At 40.0% G+C, this 17,122-nt stretch overlaps 1 protein-coding gene across 1 annotated transcript; it reads right to left on the minus strand.

The window, feature by feature from the left end:
• Positions 1-2,996: 2,996 nt before the first annotated feature.
• ncoa7a (nuclear receptor coactivator 7a) lies at positions 2,997-10,161 on the minus strand (the record flags this gene model as incomplete). Its single annotated transcript, XM_080742429.1, has 7 exons — positions 2,997-3,150; positions 3,358-3,431; positions 3,623-3,718; positions 5,781-5,933; positions 7,044-7,178; positions 8,317-8,515; positions 10,136-10,161. The coding sequence occupies 7 exons, from the start codon at positions 10,159-10,161 to the stop codon at positions 2,997-2,999; spliced, it is 837 nt and encodes a 278-aa protein (XP_080598555.1).
• Between the last annotated feature and the right edge of the window lie 6,961 nt (positions 10,162-17,122).

The following is a 17,122-nucleotide window of genomic DNA, read 5'->3' on the forward strand; positions in this document are numbered from 1 at the left end:
GTGTGTGTGTGTGTGTGCTGTGTGTGCGCGTGTGTGCGCGTGTGTGCGCGCGTGTGCGCGCGTGTGTGTGTGTGTGTGTGTGTGTGTGTGATATATTTATTTGTAACATAACATGGATACCTAACCTATTGATTAGAAGTAGGCCTACTAGTTGATTAAAAAACACCCATCCTACTCAGTCTCAGTCTATATAATTTGAGGTCTACGGAATAAAAAGACTTATAGAAATCAACAAACAGACTGTTTTTCTGTGAATTAATGATGTAATTTGCCACTGCAGGACATGACTCTCAATCAGGATGCTATTTTCCTAGGAACTGGAACTGCTTTAAATTGAGCATTCAAAAGGGATCCAAAGACTTTGCTATAAAGAAATGGGATAGTTATTCACATCGGATCACTTTTTAATAATGGAAGATATGGGCTGTGTAATAAGAAAGTGTCTGCAGGAGATATGGCTCCAGAAGTTTGTCCAAGACTGACATTTTACAGTCTACACTTTACAGTCTTTACAGATTTCAGAGAATGACAGGTGGAATAACGGTTTACATCAGAGCTTGCAAAAGAATTTGTCATTAACTGTTCCACTAGGCCTATACGACAAATATAGAGTAAACCAAAATAAATTGCTTAAACCCACAATACTGTTATTTACCATCTCATATTTCTCAAGGTGGAGGAAAACTGTTCCTTACCTCTTAGCAGTAGCCTACAGTACATAACCTACTTGCAATTTGGACCAAAGCTTGTAACCAAAACATCCATAGCAGTAGTTGTTTCTCAAATATTTTCACATCAAGGATCTATTTGGCCCAAACCCCCATTGCCCCATCTGAAAAGATGTTGTGTTGGGAGAACATTTGTGTTGTTAAAACATTCCAATATTATACCAAATGTGTAAATAAAATTAAAAAAGAAAGAAAGAAATTCAAGATGTTCCAAATCTTCCCAATTTGATTTTAATTAAATATATATATATATATATATATATATATATATATATATACATTTATGAAATTCCTCTATTAATCATTAGAAAAGAAATTAAATGAGTGTTGATATTGAGTTTTCCACCCAGAGGGTGAATTTATTTGCAATGTTATAGGGTAACCGTCTTCAGCTTCAGTGGAAATTAGTGCTATTGCTTAAAATGTTGTTTATTATGGATACAAAATCATTGCAAGTTCCATTTACTGCAATACAGTACATATCTTATTTGAAGAGTTCAGTACTCTTCTCTTTTTTTTTTCTTCTTTTGATGTTATTTATTGTACTTAATAAATATTGTGGATTACAGAAACGTGTCTCAGAGTCAGCATCCTTGTGTGGTCGTATTAAATTAAAGTCATGGATCTCTCCTGTCAGTTGTTTTTCCCGTATTTCTTTATGTGTTTATTTGTGGGAAGGGGAGGGAAGGATTAGGGTTGGTTGGGTTTGATATTGTACATGTGTTTTTTTGTAAATGTCTACTTGTTATTTGTATATTTAAAAGGCTACAAATAAAATATTCATATTCTCATTCATAGAAATTCAGAGCACTAGGAAATCCAATGCTTTAATATGGTTCAATCCTCTAACAGACTTTGACAGTGCCAGCACTGCATGACAGATATTCAAACACAGGAAGCACAAACAAACTGGTGCACAGCATATACTTTTCTCCATTGTGGATTAATTTCCTTGTAAAATAAATAAAAATAGACTTTTAAATATGCATTATGGCTCAGTAACCACTTAATCTCTATTTTGTACAAGTGTTACATGTAAAAGAAATGTTTTGACATTTTTCGCCACAAATGACGAGCAGGAAATATGAATGGACATTTGAAAGTGGTTGAAAGGAGGATTTGAAAGACTTCATTGTCTTAAGAGGACAAATTGCATTTGCATTATGGGTCAAATAAACCCATCAGAAACATATCTCATGAACAGTTTAGGCTACATCACAGATACCATTATCTTTATAGTGCAACAACATATTTCTATTCTGTACCTGAGGCTTTAAGTTTTCTTCACCAGCAGCTTAAAGCTACATCCTCTGCACTGAACATTCAAACTATTGTCCCACGGGACAAAAGTAACAACAATAAACGTACAAATATGTATGATCTTACATGGATATCTTTGCGATTATGGGAAAACCACACTTCACCCAATGGCAATCTTTCGATTTGATTTGGGGCTTTTCTATGGCTTTATATATTGGATATTTTCCAAAATGTAAAAAAGAATATATTTGGAATATGGTTTTGAGTAGCTAATGTATAAATGATTAGAACATGCTTGAACATTTGACAATTGAGGCCTAATATTTCTACATATGCTACAAATTGCTAAAAGAAGAAGAAAAAAAATCAGTTTAGCCAGTCATTTGGGGCATTAACAAAAAGTTGAAGAGTAAATTCTGAAAGTCTGATAAGGATGTATCATGCACATTCAAATCACGCATACTTTACATTACTTGAGACAATTTACTTTTGAACATTTTGGAAAACATATCCAGCTACATTGTGAAGGCCACCTTAGTGCCCACTCTTCCTGTTTCCGTTTCATGATTCTTGGCTTGAAACAGCCTTTTGTGGATAAGAGGTTTTCTTTCAATTGCAATAATTTAAACTAATGTCAAGATGCTCCCCTCTCCTCTCTACAAGATTAAATGATGTAGGGATCAAAGCATTTGAAGCCAGTTACTTGCCTCATGGTATCAGGTGGTTTAAATCACCTACCCTGAACCTTGGCACTTCTCTCGAGCCTTGAGAACTTTATGAATCGGGTGAAAATGCAAATCAAACTAGCAAGCAGATGTACATTAGCACAAGACAACAGGGTAAAATGCAAATTGTAAACCAGCCTGTGAAAGGCCACATACAGGCCAAACCACTTGATCAGTATTGCTCTGAGATGTTACCAACCCAGGCCTGATGCAAGCTTTGAAGCGTTTAAGTCTTATAGACAAGACATTGAAGCTAATTTGCACTCTCTCTCTTCATTTCTACTCAGTTCTTCCCCCATTCATTCTGTATGGTCCAGACTTCGAGGTCTTGTATAATGAAGTCTTGCTGTGTGGAAAGAGGTGGGTTGTGGAAGGTGGCACAAGTGGAACTGGAACCATGGTACAAGTCAGCATCCAGCCATAGACCAAAGCCAGTCCTACAAGCACAGCAAGAACGCATTAAAGCCAAATCCCAACAAAGGGTTGCTGACTTTGCTGTCTAGTCAGATAAGACATGCCATAATCTTTGAAGTGTATCCTAAAAAAAAGTTATTATTTTATGACATGCAGAGATGCTATAGGGAAGCTACTGAATGTGTTATAAGTTCCTGAAAACATACATTTTAATGTAGCAGATTACTTACCCCCCTCCACCAATCTGCAGTGAATCTGGGTGGCCTCTCACAAAGTAAGAGTTCTCCTCAGTCCATCTGTATGCCTGGGTGAGAAGGACAAAACAGCACTTAAAAATAGCACTGACCTAAATTGCATACTTGTAAACAAATTATGATAACTAAGAATGATTCATGCAGTGACAATGATTACAACTTTTGTGTGTTTGTCAAACATTTCAGCATTTACTGAACATGTATTTACCCACCAATGTTGAATATTCCATTCCAGTCTTACCTTGAAATCTGGGTTGAAACTGTAGAGGAACGTCTCTCCTGTCCCATAGCAATATTTACTGACTCTGAAGGGGTCAGAGGAAAAGGCTCCAAACACCTGGGAGACAGATGGCTCTGGTTAATATACAGTAGCAATCTACTGCCAGGGGTGTCACACCAAATTCTGGGCCCTGGGTACAAGGATTCACTGCGGGCCCCCAATGAATTTTCTTTATAGGGGGAGGGGTTTTAACCCATTTAGACTGGGAGCGCATTATTACACACTATTTTGTGCTTTAACTATTGAAAAATCGTGTTTTTTGAGCGGTGGTAAACCGCTCCATAGAGTGGCTGTGCGTGTGTCTGTAGCCACTTTTCCTCAGCGTTTTGCCATAGCAATGTGTTTGTCCTCAGCGTTTTACCATAGCAATGTGTGTGTGTGTGTGTGTGTGTGTGTGTGTGTGTGTGTGTGTGTGTGTGTGTGTGTGTGTGTGTGTGTGTGTGTGTGTGTGTGTGTGTGTGTGTACTGTGTAGCCTGTATTACATCACCAATTACATCCTAGTCTGTAGCCACTTTTTCCTCAGCGTTTTACCATAGCAATGTGTGTGTGTAGCCTGTATTACATCACCAATTACATCCTAGACCTATATCCTAGTCTGAAGACGTTATGCAAGCACGACCACCGCTCACTTCACATTGGGTGTGATTCTTCCATAAAGATTCATGGTATTGCTTCATGGTATTGATTCATGGTATGTAAGCAATGGTTCTCCATTGGAACCCATCTAAAGAGCATTGCTTTCGGGCAGAACGTTTTTGTCTCCAGCTTATTTCAACTTTTTGAGCGATGGTAAACCGCTCCATAGAGTGGCTGTGCGTGTGTCTGTAGCCTTTTTCCTCAGCGTTTTGCCATAGCAAAACGTGTGTGTGTAGCATCAGTGATGTCATCATCATGTGTCTGTAGCCTTTTTCCTCAGCGTTTTGCCATAGAAAAACGTGTGTTTGTAGCATAGACTGTACATCCTAGACTCAAATCCTAGTCTGAAGACGTTATGCAAGCACGACCACCGCTCACTTCACATTGGGTGTGATTTTAGTTTTTTTGGTTGAAAAACCAATGTTTTTATGTCAGTGGTGCTCACACCTTTTCATGAATGATATGTATTAGGCGACGGACCCCCATCTCAAAATATTTAGTTCCAGGGACGCCCTAGAAGCAAAATTTGGATTACAAATGTTCGCTTAAAAAATACATATATTCAAAGATTTGCACACATTTTCACGACTTTTTAAAAATAGCAGATCTACAAGCTCACAGCACGGCATCGAGTGCCGTGCTGTGAGCTTTTATATTTTTCACTAGCTAAAGTATAAAATAATAGGGACCCCTCCACCTTGGGCCCTAGTAACTCAGTCCCACTTTCCCCCCCCCCTTGCAACGCCCCTGCTCTTCATCAAAGTGAGAGCTTGGCGGCAGACAGTACTTCCACTGACATTGCTGGGAAGCAGTGATGCAAAGTAACGAAATAAAGTTACTGTAAATAAAGTAATAAAGTTAAATAAAGTACTGTAGGCTAGTAACATTTTGAGGTTATTATTATTTTTTTCCCTTCTTTTTCTTTCTTTCTTTCTTTCTTTCTTTCTTTTTTTATTGATTTTGTTTTTATTTTACTGGGGTATTTTCCAATTTGAATACTTTTACTTCTACACCACTACATCTCAGAGGTAAATATTGTACTTTTACTCCAATACAATTATTATTATTATTATTATTACAAAAAACTTAACCACTTCAGTCCTATATACATTTCAGCCATTTGAAAATAGCTTATCTATAAGCTCACAATGTGCTGCAAGCTTGTAAATCTTCTATTTTCAAATGATTCTTTATACATTTTATACATTTGAAAACGTGTGAAATGGTACATTCTCACATAATGGGTACTTTTTTACTTTATGGTACTTTAAGTAAATTTTGATACCAATACTTTTGAAGTTTTACTCACGTAAATTTTGAATCCCGTACTTTATACTTGTAACAGAGTATGTACATTGCATTGATACTTTTACTTATAATAAATGGGAGTAGTTTCCCCCCACTGCTGGGAAGGGAGAGAGGGAATGTGGTGGTGTGTGCGTGCAACAAAGACAAAAGGCAGAAACAGAGAGGTGTGCCAACCTTGTGATGCATGTCTTTGATGACCAGCAGGACAGGGCTGTCCAGGCCAGCCATGCTCCTGTAGAGTGTCTTCAGACTGGTCCCGTGGAGCACCGTGCTGTACACCAGTTTCCATGGATACCCCTGGGTTCTGGCTGGCATGTGGTTGGCTAGCTGTTCAGGTACAGGAAGAATGGATGAATCAAAAATGTTGATGGGAACATTGGAAGATAAATCCAGATTGATGTACATTTTAAAGCAGAATGTATGGCTTAGGGTCAGGGTGGATCCAAATCTCTTCCCTACAAAATTTGCTGATCTACAAGCGTTTTGAGCTTTGGGTTATAATTACTGGCAGATGTTTTCCAAAAATCACTACATATTAGTGAGCAGTGAGCACATCCAAATTTCAAATCAATGGTGGACAAAGTATTCACATTTCCACTTTTTTATTGGCACACACCAATAAACAAACGCTTACTTGTTTGGGCTATGAGCCCTCATCAGAGCATAGCCGAAACACGTTCCTTTATTGGTGTGTGCCAACAAAAAGAAAAAAGAAAAAAAGGAAATGTGAGTAGCCTACTTTGGGCTTTTTTCTACTTTTTATATGTATATGCCTACTGTTTGTTTATTGCAGTGGTTCTCAAAGTGGATTTCAGGGACTCTATAGGTTCCTTTATGGGGGTCTAAATAGACCCTTACAAGTCTGTAACTTCGACAGTATACACTGTCAAAGTTAAGGGGAGACCTTAAAATGTCAATGTTTGAAACACATTGTTGATGATGCTCAACGTCCTTTTCTTATTCAACACTCTTTATAGTCAAGGGTCTTCAACAGGGAGTCCTCAGAGTTACTACAAATCTTTGTGTGATAAAAAACTTTTTTTCTCTGTTTTTATATTAACCATTTGAACCCTAGTGTCCATATTCTGAGAACTTTAGACAAAAATAGCAGATCTACAAGCTTTGAGCTGTGAGCTTGTAGATCAGCTATTTTCGGAAAAGAGGTTTGGTGTAGAGGGGAAAAAGAGCAGACTAAGTACAGAGTGCAAGGTCAAATTTACTAAGTATTGACGCTTCATGTGGTTAAATATGAAAACACACATTAACATGAATCCAAATATATTATATTATATATAATATACTGATGATCATGCTGTCAAACAATGAAACCATATGGAATCTATGAACAGATTGCGGGGGGTCCCTGCTTCATCTCTCTCTCAACTAAGGGGTCCTTGTCCTGAAAATGTTGAAGACCCCTGCTCTACAGGGACTCACAGTCTCTAGGTGATGGTCATCCAGGAGCTGGCTATGGTCGATGAGGACAGGAAGGAGGTCATCCGTGTCCTCCGGTTCAGACTCCTCTGTGCTGCATGTACTCTGACGGTGTTTGGAGTCCTTCACAGTGATGATCTGCAAGGTAAAGAACGATACACACTTTAAACACTTATCAGACACTTGTTTTATTTCTGCAACCATGCATGAATTAATCCCTTTAAAACTGGCAGCCCTATTTCAGCCCTATGTCTTTTTTTTCTCAATACATCACATTGCGATGCGTTGTGAGCTTGAAGATTGGCTTATTGTATTTTTTCTACCCTTTTTTTATTAAATGACACCTCAATAAATAGAAAGTCTCTTGCTTAAATAAATTATGCATGAATAAAATAAATATATAAAAATGTAACCATAATATACATTACACACACAGTACATAAACACACAGACACACATATTTTTCAAGTTGGACAGAGAGCAGTCCTACCTGAACATAAGGCTCCAAATCGTGATTTGCAAAATAAAGCACCCTGATATTGGCTGGCAGCATCTTCATGGTTTTGACTCTTAATACTGCCCTGCAAGCCACATGTCTATTAACCCCACCTGCTTGTAACCGCTATTCTAGCACTCAAAAAGGCAACTATCCCATTGGTCAGGAGCATTGCAAGAGGAAGCCTCGTTGGTTTAACAGTGCCGTTAGAACGTGGTTTCTGTTCACACAAAACGGGAGCGTAGAGGGTTGGTTGGAGGAAGTCATGGCCATAAATAGGTTAGGAGGGTAGGATTTCCCGCAGCTAACTGGCAAGTTGCCACTGCATCACTGTTGTGATTAGTGTAAGCGTCATGATTGTATCTTTAAAAGATAAACAGACATCCAAGATACACACAGACGGCCTACTGTATGTACACGACTTACAAGGATACACAGCTAAAGAGCCTTTAATGTGTTTTCTTTCACACAAAAGAAAAGCACACACATACTTTTCAGTTATACCAGGGTATACTGTAACATAAGATACCTTACAATAAAGAGTTACCAACCTTTGGCAACCTGTATGAGTAGGTGACAAATAAACCCCTACATGGAAAGGTCAACATTCATGACAAATTGGCCTTATATTAACCCTAGGCTAGACTTGGCCCCCACCTTTTTCCCTTGCATGGTGAGCTTGTAGATCTGCCATTTTCGGCGAATGTTAATGATTTTAACCTATATATGACATGCCCAGAATATAGGGACGCTATTGGGCTCATGTGAAGGTGTCCTCACCCCCCAGTTGTCAGCAGAAGAGTTGACAGGACTGCTGAGAAGCTTGTTGATCACGGGCACTTTGTCGTTCTGCACCACCAGGTATCGGTTGTTGTTCTTTTCCCTGACGAGGTAGCGGGGCTGGCCGTGCTTCTTATGGCCTTTGGTGTAGATCAGGTCAGGGGACCACTTCACAAAGAACATGTTGAGGTGGTCCACGCTGCAGTGGCAAACACACAGCATTTACTGTTTGTATTCTATTATAGGCCTACTCCACAGGAGAAAGCATGCGTACAGGCCTTTAGGACTGTGCAATGAAATGAGATTTGTAATTCTTAAAGGGAGAACATGTTAATCTCTTAATGAGGTGGTGGGCTTCTGCAGACAAATATCCTGGTACAATATGAAAAGGTAGAGGAGTACTGTACCACGCCCCCCTCAGGCAGTAATCACATTTGAATCCCCAGCCAAATATAAGTCATCATCATCATCATCATCATCATCATCATCATCATCATCATCATCATCATCATCATCATCACCACCAACATCATTGTATCATTATACAAGTCAGCCTATAGTCAATTTATACAATTTCAAAGATAGGTTTGGTGTTGAACTTTGAATACTTCAACACAATACAACTCTATTCATATTAACTTGCCTGAACATATAACTCAATCTTAAAGTGGATGATTTTCTCAACAAATTTTTCCTTTCTCCAAAGACCATTATTCTAGCCTAGTCTTCTCAGAAACACTTGCAAAAGAATGGAAGATAAGACACCATATTGAGCTAATGCCAATTTGAAACCATATCAAGCCACTGTACAGACAGGCCTTGACGTGAAAAGTGGGAAGAAGGAATGTGTTTTGAATTCTTCATGAAATGAGTCATTAACTGCCTCTACCAAAATGATGTATAAATACAGCACAGCAAGTTTGGAACATTGTTATCATTTCAAGCCATCTATAAATATTTCCCTATGCACATCTGTGGGATATTACATCTGCAAATTGTAAACTGTTATACCCTGGCTGTTTATTTTCAATAGCCTGGGTACCAACCTGCTACGCTACGTTCAGTGTTTTGTCACTTCGATTGTCCACTGAACGTAGTATAGCAGGCTGGTACCCAGGCTAGTTTACTTACTCTAAGGGTAATTTGTAACTGGATGTAGTAGCAGTCAAAGCCACCAGTGAGTAAACGGTTGCTAAAGGTTATTATACATGAACTAAATTCCTCTCTCTATTTACCTGTCACTGTCTGTCTGTCTGTCTGTCTGTCTGTCTGTCTGTCTGTCTGTCTGTCTGTCTGTCTGTCTGTCTGTCTGTCTGTCTGCCACACCAACCCTTTCCCATTCTCCCACAAAGCATGCACACAAAAGTCTAGTATCTCCCCCGGTCCATAGGGATGGATATCCTTTTGGTCTGGTGGTTAAGGTGTTAGACTTCCATGCGGGAGACCTGGGTACGAATAATGGGCGTTACAATGGTGCCGTGACCCGGATCAGGGTTCCCTGTGGGAGGGAGGAGGTCAAAAGGGGGGTGAGTGTAGCAGAATGACTCACTGCCTCAGCCTGATGCCCTCAACAGTCTAGTATCTCCCCCGGTCCATAGGGATATCCCTTTGGTCTGACGGTTAAGATGTTAGACTTCCACACGGGAGCCCCGGATACGAATAAACGCCAATGCTAATCCCCTTTGCCATAATGATGTAATTGCTTTGCATTGCTTTGTATCATCATTAACATTTGTGTAATTATCAAAATATCTGAATCACACATTTAAAGTGATGGGGCTGACCCGGGTCATCTTCCTAGTCATCTGCTCATACTCACTCTCCAATGCTGTAGGCGGCTCCCATGGCTGGTGAAGATTTGGAAGAGTGGTAGTGGAGTAGAAAAGAAGAGAGAGAGAGTGGATGGATTTGAGACACTCAGGCAGCGTGTCTAGTCTGGTCTCCGCATGGTCTGTCTTTTATACTGGTAGGCCTGGGCCATGACCTGAGATAAGCCCCTTGAACAATGAAACCCTCCCTTTCTCCTACTACAGCCAAGGCTGGTGGATATTCACTCAAGGATTTCACAATTATGCAAGGAAGCCAAATTTGGTGACATATTAACCTGACATGCTGTTTCACTGTCCTTAGGTTGGCCCTGGTTCAGAAACTCTATGTCAAGGCAATGTCTCAGGGTGACAGCCTGTTGGAAAGTCATAGGTTTGTCTGTCTGTCTGATATTTTGTATTAACTATAAATTAGACTTTATTGTCTATCATCATTGTCCCGATGCCCAAAATCTGATATTTTGGATATCCACCTGACTGTTCTCTCTTACCTAACATCCATCCTAACATTTCCCAATGACTCTCAAATTTGCACTATACTATTGTACTATAAGAATGCAGACCATTTATTGCTATACCGCCTTTACCCAAAGCCATGCTACATGATGATACATTTCATGTTCTGTGTCTGCTATTTAGTCAGTATCTTTACAATAATGCAATAATAGAATCACAGAATTGTCTGTCTTCTATCTCAGGCCATTAAGATTAGATTATAATGATTGATTCATTTTGATTCTGCTTCAACGGGCCATTATTGCTTGCTACATTGTTTCCAGTCCCTGCCTACATGCGCAGGTGAAAGCTGGTTATATCTTGTTCAAATGTTACATCTTAAGACTATGAGATGAGGAGATGTTAGGATCAATACGTGGAGGCCATAGGATGGATGGTATCAATATGAGATAGTTCAGGTTAAGGCACAGACAGGATCAATAGACGAGTACATATTACATATATTTGACCAAATAATCAAATCAAATTGACTCTGGAACTTTCTCAGTTGAAGACAGATAGTGAAACAGTGGTGTGGAGATAGTGGCTAACGATATATTGGCGAGGACAACATCGTGGGAGCGTGTATCAATCGTGAAGCGTGGTGTCTTTCCAATGCCTGCAAATGAAAGAATACAGGACTAATTATTTTGAGTCAACCTTTTCCATTGAACCATAGAAAGTAACCTCCTCACCTATTGCATCACAGTTTGGTATGGAAACTGCAGTTTTGGAGCAGAAATGACTGCAGAGTAGGGGTGTAACAACGACACTTGTTGCATAGATGCACCAATATGAATGCAAACTTCTAGGGTGACTAGGGTATCCATCTAAAATCCTTTTGCAATTCAAGGAATCAATTGTTGCGACTGTAGGTCGTATTTAGAATGAAAACCTGCAGATCATGTGCGTACGTGCATCATGCCGCATGTCAAAATATGGCCAAGATCCCTGATGTCGATACTAGTAAGACGGCTCAGGGTGACATGCAACCTAGGTCGCACCTACACATCATATTTATTAGTATCTATGTGGCTATTGACATTTCTATGCACCTTTTTGCTTCTTTTACATTGAATTGATGCCATCCATCCATCCATCCATCCATCCATCCATCCATCCAACTAACCATTATTACTATTACTATTTATCTTATATGATTGATATTTATCTTGTATGATTATCTGACTGTTTTGTATGTCTGTGTACAATAGTCTTTATTTTATTATTAAAGTGTGTCTTATTGTCATGTTGCTCTATTTCTTATTTTCTTTCTGAACACATATATATATACAGCCCCTCAATCTTTGAAGTAGTTTGCCCTATTGCCCAGAATCTGTTGATACATTTTTACACATACAGTATGCAGAGAATAAAACACACAATAGTTTCACATAAGGCAATGGGAGTCATTTACTTCAGAGCTTGTTTCACCTCTCCTCCAATTCCTCCCAATCCTCTCTGTCCAAACATGCCTCCAACCTCATACAGTGGGATTACTGTACAGCACAGTAGCAGCCAGCATGCCCACCTCCGTAGAGAGACAGCATGGTACAGCAAGGCATTGACAGACACAGGTAGACTCAAATATCATGGCCCACACATGCTTACAAACACGTACACAGTCAAATCAGGACAGTATGTGGCTATTGGCTTCTGTCTTTCACTCCAGATTTTGCTGTGAATGTGAGCATTCACAGACACACACGTCTACTGTACAACCAACCCACACCTACACACTCAAACTCACTCTAACTGAAACCCCCTCTTCATATTAACCATAATCAGTAGTGGAAACACGGCCTCTGCTAAAGTACTGTGTAAACACCCAACAGTCATTTCCAAACACAGTGAGTGAGAGAGAATGGCCATAACCTGTTTGTTAGCGACAAATTAGGAGAGAAAATAAACTGCTTGTTTGATTAAAAGTATTAACTATACATATGCTATCAATTCAAAGCATAAATAATAACAAATTACTTTGAGAAACATATACTCATATTAAGTTTTAATTAATATATTTATTTATGAAACCCAGCTTGTTTTGAACACAGACTGGGGCACGTAGTTGCCAATACCGCAGAATAAAGTGGACTGGTACAAAGATGCTTCAGGCAAAATACAGTTGTCCTAACAATTCTAATGCACTACTTTGGTCATCATCAACATTGTGCTGAAACTCATATGTGCTCAAATTCCAAAAATACTTGATTCAGTGGAAACTCAAAATCTGGTTCAAGCAGCTAAATGCAAAGATGCAGGAACAATAGAATTTCACTGCTGGATTGCACAGCTTTCTTATTCCAAACTTCAGGGCCACTGGTGCCCATTGGGAATGCATGCCTATCCGGTTATGATACCCACCTGTACCCATTATATACAGGTGCCTGTTTGTCTGTCTGTCTGTCTGTCTGTCTGTCTGTCTGTCTGTCTGTCTGTCTGTCTGTCTGTGTCCCTTTCATGACTATACAGTACATGGAGCCGGTGTAAACCATGCCCAGATATCGGAGGTAAGTCTATGACATCAGTATTATGACGCCATATTGATATCAGGTGCTCAATAAGGGGATTTTATCAATATGTTTTTGACAATTGCCGATCAGACAACTTCCCACTCAGCCCATCACTCCATCAGGTCCTCGTGTTACACAAGCCCGTCAATATGTCAGGCGTTTCTAGAGATACATCTAACTATTCATTTAGCGAATGTCTGCCCATCGGGCACTACAAGATATGCCCATCGGGCACTACAACATTACTTCTGAGACTCCTACATTCCATTAATCCCTCAGATACTGCGCACACCACCGGGCACAGGACTAGTAATGATTATTATTATACGTATCGTATATATTAGGCCTGGGACAAAATATCGATATTTCGATATACGCTGTATTATCTCCCGCGATAATTATCGATATGTTGCCGGCGAATATTGAGTTTTCATAACACCAGGGATTTCCCATTTAACCTACTGTATGGTGTAGTACTATGGTGCAATACCCTCAGCCGCCTGCACTGTTTGTAGTGGGGGCGCTAGTGAGATAAATGACATTATATCGGCCGGATTATGCAACAGTGAGGAAGAGAGAAGAACGTTACGCTGTGGTTCTCTCACTCTGAAGTGGCGTTTCCATAAAGCCACTTTTTGCGCATTAACGGCTTAGTCGCAAAATGTTTTTATGGAAACACTTCAAAATGCGAATAAACTTTCATTATCCGCAAAAAAGATTATCCGCTTGGAGGAGGAGGATTTTGAGGCTTAATCGAATAAACTAAATGCGCAAGAGTGAATGGAAACGGGTCAGACAATACATTCGAATAAAGTATGACGTTCTAGGTCCATTTCCCCTGCCGCTTTGTCCATGGTATAGCGTTAGCCCACAAAACAAACCTGTTGTTTGTTACACATGGAGTGACACGGACCATGTGTAAATTCCTCCCGTTTTAAGCCATCGGTGGCGAGCAAACCCTTCCTCATCCCACGGTGTTGCGTGCCTGAAGTGCCCAATCTACAAGCTCACAGGCACAGCAGCTCGCATCCACGTCTCCGCGCCGTTGTGAGCTTCCAGATCGGCCACCTGACCTTCCAGAGGACGCTGAAACTGCCACTGTGCAGCGACGCGACCGCGGTTTTCCCGGTGAATCGGTAGCTTTATGTATTGAGAGGAACTCTTGCCAATTTCGTAAGAGACTCGTCGCCAATTGTAATATACTAGAAGTTTGCGGCCCTTCGGGCCGCAAAAGTCTAGAGTTCAGTTTTTGAAAAAAAAAAGTTTTTTGAGAAAAAAAAAATTTGGAAAAAAAAAGTTTTGTGAAAGGTATTGGTGATGCGATGACGTGGTGTATACGGACGCTCAGCTCCCCGGGCCCTTCCCCGTCTTTCTCTCTCGCTCTCTCGCTCTCTCTCTCTCTCTCTCTCTCTCTCTCTCTCCTCCGCTCAGCTCCCCTCCCCCCTCCTCTGTAACTTGATACTCTGGTGACCAGTTTATGAGCACTGTCAAGATACTCCTTCAGGACTGGCTGCTCTGCGTGAGGCGAAAGGTGAAACTTTGTTAAATTGAAATAAATGCGGTTCAAAGAGTGGCATGTTTAAAATGTGGACAGTGCAAAATTTTCACGCTTGTTTGACGTGGTGGCTATGTTTGTGAGAGGTGTTGTGAGAGAATGGAGCTAAACATTCTGTTTGAGAATTGCCACCACTTTGTGTTTGCTGAATTGTATGTATTAGATTTAAAAGTTATTTGGGGCCATGATGATGACGACTGATAATCCCTTCTTCCCACTACTAGACAGCGACCGAGTGACAGCAGTTAGGCCGCGCTCACACATGTGCGTCACGCATCATCATCTTATCGTCTGAGAATGGCCACTGGGGGCGCCGTACTAATGCATTGTCAATGGAAGGTTGTTTGGTTTTTTGTCGTTGCCGTGTCTCTAGCTCAACCACAGCCTGTGCGCTCTTGAAGAGACACGGCAACGACAAAACACCAAACAACCTTGCATTGAGAATGCATTAGTACGGCGCCCCCAGTGGCCATTCTCAGACGATAAGATGATGATGCGTGACGCAGATGTCTGTACGGCGCCTCAGACGTGCAGACGGTGCAGTGCTCAGGTTCGGTCTGAAAAAAAACAGCCTGATCAACTCTTGCGACGTCGCTAATTCGAATGACACCCGCAAATGGAAACATGCTAAATTCGCTTTGTCTTAATGCGTATTTCTGATAATTCGCTTCCCTAATTCGATTAAGTTTATGGAAACACCACTTGAGTCTGACGGTCAGAGAGAGAGGGGGAGAGGAGGATTATATTGCATCTTGTCTTCAGTTTACAACAAGGTTAAGTTAATTTGAGCAACACATACAGCGCTGTCTGTGTTTAGTGGACACACACATAGGCTACTGTACACATGCAGCCACCATTACAAAATACAATTACACACACACCCACGTTAATATGAATGGAAGTCATACAGACACACTCATTTTTTTGTATTTATTCATACATCCTCACCAGTGATATGGATTTAATTTCATTTCATTTCATTGTATTATTATCAAAGCAATAAGAACATGAAACAAATTGGTTTTACTTGCAAAGCACTGTCACTATTAAGAAATCATTTTCCTCCATGTAATTGGCACAATCCTATAGCCTGTTTTAGAGAGGCTATTTTAAAGGTTCCAGGCACTATGCATGTACATTTTTTACATATGTCAATATTATTTCATGTTTCTTGTCAATTACATTTTCACTACATGCTTTTTAGTTATGGATGTTTTAGTTAGGCATACCCATTGTTGTGGACAGACACATTGTGGGCAGGTTACAAAGTTGCAGTGTTTGTTGTTTGAGGAGGCAAAATTAATCTACTTATTAGCCAATTTATAAATGAATCTTGTAAAATTAATGGAATAAATGTATAATTCCAGAGTTTGGTCTTTTATTTTCATTTTCAGTTAGATATATTGTGATATATCGTTGGTGACATTTCTTGCAATATATCGAATATCGCAATATATCGAATACCGTGATATTATTGTTATCGAGAGCCTAATACCGTGATAGATATCGTATTGTGAGATACCAATATCGTCCCACCCCTAGTATATATGGATATGATTTTTATGGTTAATATTTGTTTATTTTCTGTGTTAATATTGTGTGTACTGTTATTTGCAGCTTTGCCCAATTTTTGTTTGTGTACAAGTCTATTGTCCAACTCAAGGGGGGGTATTAACAATTGAATACTCTAGACCTCAACTATTTTGTATGCATAATAATGATTACATGTTTAAATGTGCCATTTTCGCTAAATATTCGCCCAGAGTTGGTCATTTCTGGCTATAATAGTGTGCACTTTCACATATATCATAATATCAGTTGACTCAACATGCAGAACAGAGCTGATTGCCAGTACACCATGACCTCTGAACTGAAGACATTGATTATTTCAAGCTTTCCATTTAGGTTATTATCCAAACTTACCTCTCTAGTGCATGTGCGTGCGTGCGTGCATGTGTGTGTGTGTGTACATACATTACTGTGTGGGTTGGTGTGCCTAATTACTTGCCTGCATGCGCACTTCCTAGCACGTACTATGCATGCATGCATGCGCACTCTCCTGCACGTAAGTATCACTTCCCACATGTGTCAATCAATCCAAGAGCATAGCCAGAGCAGAGTTCACAGTTCACACAAGGTTGAGAGGTACAAGTGGATTATAGTTGGGGAGGTTGGGAGACTCGGTTTATACTTCGTTGTGATTGCATGGAGTCAAAAGATTAAATGTGCTTAAATTAAGACCTGAGGCCAATTCTACAAACGCCTTCTAAATCAGTTGTTCTCTCACTTTCAAGATTTTTCTAAAATGTTCAAAAATAGCATGGGGGTGGCAGTGGCTCATGGGTAGAGAAACCGTCATTAGAACACGGAGGGTTCCCAAAGGGTTCGATCCCAGGCTCACCTAGACTTATAGTGTC

Source organism: Nannobrachium achirus (genome assembly GCF_963921795.1).
Source record: "Nannobrachium achirus genome assembly, chromosome: 2".
Lineage (NCBI taxonomy): Eukaryota > Metazoa > Chordata > Actinopteri > Myctophiformes > Myctophidae > Nannobrachium > Nannobrachium achirus.